The 7350-nt window shown below is 33.5% G+C and overlaps 1 protein-coding gene across 1 annotated transcript in view; it reads right to left on the reverse strand.

Moving 5' to 3' along the window:
• The window catches only part of VWC2L (von Willebrand factor C domain containing protein 2-like), a 259061-nt gene extending 253911 nt beyond the window's left edge, over positions 1-5150 (reverse strand). Inside the window, exons 1-2 of the mRNA XM_012651469.1 lie at positions 4391-5150; positions 1585-2054 (exon numbers count right to left, since the gene is read on the reverse strand). Of these exons, the coding sequence (XP_012506923.1) occupies positions 1585-1974 (390 nt within the window). The 5' untranslated portion in view covers positions 1975-2054; positions 4391-5150. The remainder of the gene's footprint in view (positions 1-1584; positions 2055-4390) is intronic.
• Positions 5151-7350: the final 2200 nt, after the last annotated feature.

Genomic DNA, 7350 nt, shown 5'->3' on the forward strand with positions numbered 1-7350 from the left:
AATTGACTAAATTCAAATAATCAATCCTTTTTTCTTCTTTATTAAATACTGATTACTGCATTATATAAATCTCAGAAACTTTGATGTTTTTGTTTAGTCTAGGTTATGAATGCTATTCTTATGACACATTTTGGTATTTTACTCTAGATATATATGCACGTTAGAAAAGAGTGGTATGATTCTAGAAGCATGTCTAGAATCAAATAATGTGTTGAATACTTGTATTTACTTTCATTAACCTGAAATTATGAATAACTAATGTCAAAGTATATCTATTTTAGAGACCATAAAGCCCTTAATAAATGTTTCAACAATGACAATACATTTCATGTATTACAATATATGAAAAAGAAGAATCTGAAATAATATGTCTAATAAAGTTGAGTGTAATAATTATAATTAAAATTTCCCCCATATCCTAAAGAATCTAGTTAAAATGATTGGATATTCTTAGGTACATTAGAACTGATTTTAACCCATAACCTCTAATGAACTAAATATAATGAAATGGCAATATACAGAATACTCCAATGATGATCAGTTGAACCCTTTTTCCCATATATTGACTTCTAGCATCACTTGACTTTTGTGGAGAGAGAAGTTAGGTTGGTGCTAATAACTGAATCTTCTCTCAAACACAGAGAGCCACACTAAAAACTAGCTACATCTTCTTTTGCCTGTAAAGTTCTGAGCACCTTGTCACAGAACTTGGTTAGATAAAATAGGAAACTTTTATATCAAGCCATCAGTATGACAGACACTCCAAGGCACAAACTGCCATTACACTTAAGAAAGATATTTTTCATATACTCATACCTTCAGGGTTCAGATCTGGCTTGTAGGACATCCTAATTAAAACTAGCCATTGGAGATAAAAAAAAAAATGAACTCCAAGTTACTTGAAAATATAATACAAGATAAAAGAAAAACTAAGAAATACCATGTAGGCTAAAAAATTATAGTCTATTTTTTTACTAGCCTTTACAATGGACAAGAATGAAAATTCAGTTCTCTGTGGAGTCCTGTAAGCAAAAATTTAATGAGCAGAAAACAGAATGGGGACACTGCTCTACAACAAGTAGGCTCAATGGATTTTTTAAATTTGAAGACCACAACTAAGAGGTATGTCTCTGTAGTACTTACATGTTTATACACTAAACAAATAATGGTTAAATGGCTCCAAACACAGGCAAATAAGCCAGAAACATACACACACGAACACAAAACCTAACAAAATTTAAAAATTAATTTAAGAGACACACACCTTGCAAACAAAATTGTTTTCCTTAGAAAACAAATTTTGTATTAACACAGAAGAAATGTCTAAGGGCAAAAAATAAAAGGTGTTAAGCATGCCTCAAATTCTTCTGAAGAAAAAGGTAATTGTGAAACTCTACAGATACAGATCAACAAACCAATTGGTCATTTGTTGACCACAGTGTGACTCATCTAACTAGAATCATATTGTTATCAACTAAAAGGAAATTCAAATATACGTTTTTCCAACTCTGATTTTAATGTGGCACTCTACTAAGCATGTAGTGTGAAAAGTTAGTATCAATAAATATGGAGGGTAACTCATACCTTAAATTCCTCCAAGATTTTGTAATTTTTCCCATGATATTCACAAAAGTTTTTCACTTCTTTGCACTCAGGACAGCATCCATTGTGTTCCACTTTAGTACACTTTGGGTGAATTTTAGGGCATTCTGGTTGGTCGCAAACAGGTCCATCTAGAGCACAGACACATGGACAGTTGGAATGTCCTGGGAAAAATCGTTCTCCCAACTTGTATACAAAGCCGCTGTCATCCACACACCCTTTCCCTCGATAGTCATCAAAAATCAGATTGTCATTACTGGAGATCTGGTCACCTTCGTCAGCAGGATAGTCTTCATGACTGATGGCAGCAGAGGTGACCAATCCAGGGATGACCAACAGAAGTATGCAAGCTTCATGAATATGAAGAGCCATGCCCCTCCTCAAAGACTTCTGGATGTGCTCCTAATATTAAATATACTCAGCTCCTTCCATGGGAATACAAGAGGGGTAGGCTGAAAATAAATATTTAAAAAGAATAATTTGACATATATAAAGATAATATAGATCCATTTAAGCCCATGCTCTTAAACTGTTTGTTTGGGATCGATTAAGAAGATTAAGAAGTAAGTTCATGAAACTATATTTTATTGTGAAGTTTGGAGAGCTGATACTTGGCAATATATGCATTCCAATTTGTCCTTATGGAGTTATTTTATATAGGAACCTTCAGCTTGAACTTACCTTCTAAATTTCAAAGGTCTATCTTTGTCTAAATTGTAAAGAGTGGTTTTACTGAGCCCCTAAAGGTGATTACAAGTAGCTACTTACAAATAACTTAAGAATATTTGAACTCACATTCTCTATTATTCTTTAAACTAGACTCGTCAGTGATAGAACATATATTATAATCAAAACTCAAAGGACTAGTGGAAAAATCTAATCCTAAAAGAAAGAGAATAAACCAACAGTTGAATATAAATTATAATTGGGCTGGAGGTAGCATAAAGGTTTTCCTACTTATTTATGCTCAGAATTGGAGAACAACAATGACCTCAAAATGAATTACTTGTATCAGTGAACATGGATCTGGATTTTAGAACATAGCTAATAATAAAAACAGCACAACAATTCTTAATCACAATAGTGATTAAGAGAAAGAAAATTTAAAATAATAAATAATATAAGAGAATTCCATGTATTGAAAAGAATTTGTTTAACAAATACATTTACTTATGTTATTGTCCACTTCTTTATTTTACTCAGGAAGTAAGCTCCTAGTGGGCAGGAAAGATCTATGTGTGAATTTTTTTACAGCAACTTGAACTTAGTATTCATGTAATATTATATGAATTAAATATTTCATATAATATAAATACCATTCACAAAGTCTTGAAAATCTAACTCTTGAAATGCCAAAAATATTTGCATTTAGGCAATTTGCATAAAGATGCCTGTGTAAAACTGTTTGTGTAAGTTTCTTAGAATAGTAATGGGGGATTACCATTCATAGAAAATATGCCATATTAATTTGGTGACATTGACTCTTGTAAACTTCACTTATTATTAGTGCTTGGTATGAAGTGTTGGTAGTGGGGTCTTGTTTAAATATTTAGATAATTTACACAAAGGCTCTGGGGAAACTGTGACTTTAGGGACTAATAGATGAGGAAAAGTGTTGTCAAATAGTTCATTTGTTTATTTACATGCTGTTGGCTTTATGCCAATATCACTAAGATTGTATATAGGACATTTTCAGATTCATTTATGAATGTCATTCATTGCTTTATTTTCAGCTTATATTACAAGCAATGATACATCATCTCTTTTCAGTAGAATATAAACAGATGATAATTTTAAATAAGATAAAGATGACATTAGGAAACTTCATAAACCATTATGTTATATTTGCATTCTAAGGTAAATATGCAAATTCTAGTAATAGTAAAATGGAAGGTAGTATGCCCTCTTTACAGAGAAAACTGATATTAGAATTCCTCTGATATTCTCTGATATTAGAATTCCTTTTGGGTTGGTAATGATAAAGGAGATGGATTTCTTTTAAAATATGTCAAAAATAATGAGTCATGACAGAACAAGAAAATGCAAACCTATAATTCTACTTGAGAAGCTGGAAGCTCCCTTTGACAAAGCATTTTTTTTCTCTCAAATTACTACAGAGCCCACAAACATAACAGAAGCTTCTGAAAAAACATAAATATAATTTGCTAATTAAAGCATGCATTTATACATCTCTCATATATTTAGAAAGTTTATCTTGGAAGGAAAGGGAGCTACTGTGCTACCTTATAATATTTCAGCAATATCTGTAAATACATGCAAGATAAGCCATATAAAATACACATATGATTCTGCTTCAGAAAGACATCGACAGAAAATCATCTCTTTGTAGCTACAGGTAGGCATTAATGTGTCAGGTTATGGTAAATGTAAACTTTAAGGTAAAAATAGGAATGTAATATCCACTTTATATAAACATTAAACACGATTTTATTATATGAAACACATTTTAAAATCTGCATGGAGAAAACAAGATTTTCTCTGTAATACAACAAAGTTCTTAGGCTATTTTTTTAAAAAAACAGCTTTCTTCGTAATTGAGCTGCTCTAGTGCAATTTAAGACACTATTTATTTAAGAGAAGAAACATTAGACAAATCAAATAAAATGTTTATCTGAAGATTTTAAATAAGAAAGCAAACAATGCTAAACTGAGAATCACTTCCCAGCTAAACTTTCCCCCCCTCCTCATATTGCTACACATGAGTTAAAATGACTGCATCTATTTTTTTGAGAAAACAAACATAACTCATGTCATAAGATACACTTACCTAATCACTCTGGAGGTTAATGGTGGTGGTAGGGGTCACAGCCCAATATGAACTAAAAGGTCAATTATGTTTTAGGAAAGCAGCTCCTCTTTAATTACTCAAAGAATACATTTTCAGGCATGAATTAAAGGCAATCCATTCTCTCTACCTCCCATTTCAAAACACAGTCAAGAAGCAGTCTCCCGCCCTTCCAGAAAGAAACACAGCAGACACACATAAGAAATTTGCTTTGGATTTGTCTTCAGAATTCAAAACAAGAAGCAATGCTGGTCCTGTAGAAATCCAGACCCCAGTAGCAGAATCATGTTGAACTTATTTTTAGCATTTTCTTAGATCCTTCTACGAAATTTCCCGGCTGATTACACCTCCTCCACACATGAGTTCACTTACACAGTGTTTGCTACGGCAGTAGAGGTGATTTGGCTAGGCTCTGAGTATCACAAACAGCAACAGCATGCTGTAGCTTAGAGCCCGCTCCGTTGGCAATACCATCACCATCGTCCACAATATGTTGCTTGAATCCCCTCTCACGCACCGGAAAATACTAACTGTGGACGTGAAGGAAAGGAACAACTTTAGCTGGGTTTCTGCATCACTGAGAGCAGTTCGCAGACTGCTGATTTGGAGCTCATTCTGCCGGCAGCCGGGAATTCCTCAGCACCACGGACAGCGCCAACAACTGGCTTCAGAGCCCAGCTTTGTCGAAATCCCGGAGCTGCTGCTTTAGACCAGACTAGAGTGTTCTCTAAGCAGTCGCACTTTATACAGCGGATGCGTGCATTAGGAGGGGGAAAGATACTCTACATGCGAGATACTTATTAGCATTGAAATTACAATCAAAAATTTTAAAAGAATGTAATTATACCTAATGCATTCTTGGATGGGCTGCAGAGATTCAAGTTCCGGAAGAGACTTGCATATAGATTTAAGCCATCTGCAGACCCCGACTATTATTAATAGATAAAGCACAATCATTGTCAAAGAGTCTGTGAAAATGTATGCTCATCGATTCTATTTGACCCTTTGGTTGCAGAAAGACTTTTCCTGTGCTGCATGATTAAACTTCAGGTCTTCATGCAGCTTGGATTTGATTAAAAAAAAAAAAAAGTAGCAGGGTTTTCCTGCAGTTTGTTCTCTAACATTAAAAATCCATCTCCTGTAATTCATCTAGTCTGTCATTAGGCGTCATTGTAAAGCTGTTTCTTCTAAACCTCTAGCAAAGATACTATGTCTCTAAATCCTTATCAAATTGAGAGAGAGAAAAAAAGACCCATACACAAATGAATGAGCAGAAAGTTATTATTTTTTATTAGTAACAGTATGAGCACTAAAATATATGACCAAAGCATGTTTCAAAGCAAACTGTAAATGTTACCTGCTGGCATTTTTAACCAGTTATTTACGGGTTTTGGATACAGAAGGCATTTTCAAGCTTTAAAGGGAATGCCCTCCGCAGTGGGATATGTTCGCAATCAAGACCACTCTCGAACTGTGCCGTCGGAGCCTCCAGAAAACAGACTCTCCCCGTCGTGAGAAAACACAACCGTGTGTGCCTCAGTATCATGGCCCATCAATTTGTGAATCTGCCCAGATTTAAGATCTAGCAAATGGACAACTCCATTGCCACTCGCCTGAGCTAAAACTCGACCTAAGAGAGATAGAGAGATGGAGGGAGGGAGAGGGGGTCGGGGGAGAGGATGGTGGAAAAAGAGAGAGAGAGAGAGAGAGATCAAAGCCTTATTTCAAACATTCACAGTTTATAGGCAATGGAACATTCTGTTTTGCTTCAGTTGTGATTCAACAGACTATCATTTTATGTTAGATGTCAGTCATTAAATATAAACTAGCTCCTCTTGGTAAAGGAAATAATTTGGGTCAAAATTAAGACACATCATAGAATAGATTATAAAAAGGGGAAATAAAGCCTAATGCTCTATTATATATGCAGAGGTTGTCAAATGCTCTACTATTCTCCTTATATTTGTGATTAATAAATCATTTTGAGAAGATGAGATTGAAAGCAACTAAGCAATGCAACTTTTTTTCCAAATGAATTACATGTGAAAAAGTTTTAAAAGGCATAGTTTTCAATCTATACATATCTATACCCATAGAGAAATATATCTCATGGATAACTTATGTTTTAAAACTTGTATTATACATTAAACTTGTTTATTATAATTATGCTAAATCATTCCTTAAAATTATAATAATATACATTTGCCTAAAACATTGTAATACTCAGGAACTTAATAAATTTTCTTTGGAGTTAAAGTGAAAATAAATACCTCCATTTCAAAATGACTTGGGCTTTTTTACTCTAACCTAAAATTCAAAATTCTGTTAAACTAAATTTTTGTTACATAAGATAGCTAAATACAGCACAGAGTATTCTCATAATTTTTATACCATATTATCTCTTAGTGAATCATTTCCTCAAAGTGAAAGCAAATCAGGAATCCAAATTTAATTAATACTTCATTAAAGAAGTCCAGTAGTAAACTATCAGCGGACTGGGAGGCAAGTAAAAGCAATAGAATATGTTTACATAACGTCAGTATTTAGGGTAAATATGTATGACATTGGTACTATGCATGGGATTATCTAATCACATTTAGAAGGCATATTACCATTCCAGTAATAATATTTAAAATTTATTAAACTTTTTCAAGTGCTAGATACCATATTTAATCTTTGATGTGGATAATTCCATATAATCCTTATAACAATCTAATGATAAAATAGTATTAACTCTATTATGTAAATGAAATAATAGAGGCTTGGAAAGGGTAAGTAACTTTCTCACAATGACCCCCTGGGTATGAATGGAGCTAGCATTTAATCATAAGCATTTTGAATTTAGAGCCTGGGCTTCTAGCCATTATGTTTTCTTCATCCAGCATAGCATTGTTATCAGTGATACCTTCTTGACAGATTTTTAGGTAGGTGATATATTGTGA

The sequence above is a fragment of the Propithecus coquereli genome, unplaced genomic scaffold, assembly GCF_000956105.1.
Source record: "Propithecus coquereli isolate 6110/MARCELLA unplaced genomic scaffold, Pcoq_1.0 Scaffold357, whole genome shotgun sequence".
NCBI lineage: Eukaryota > Metazoa > Chordata > Mammalia > Primates > Indriidae > Propithecus > Propithecus coquereli.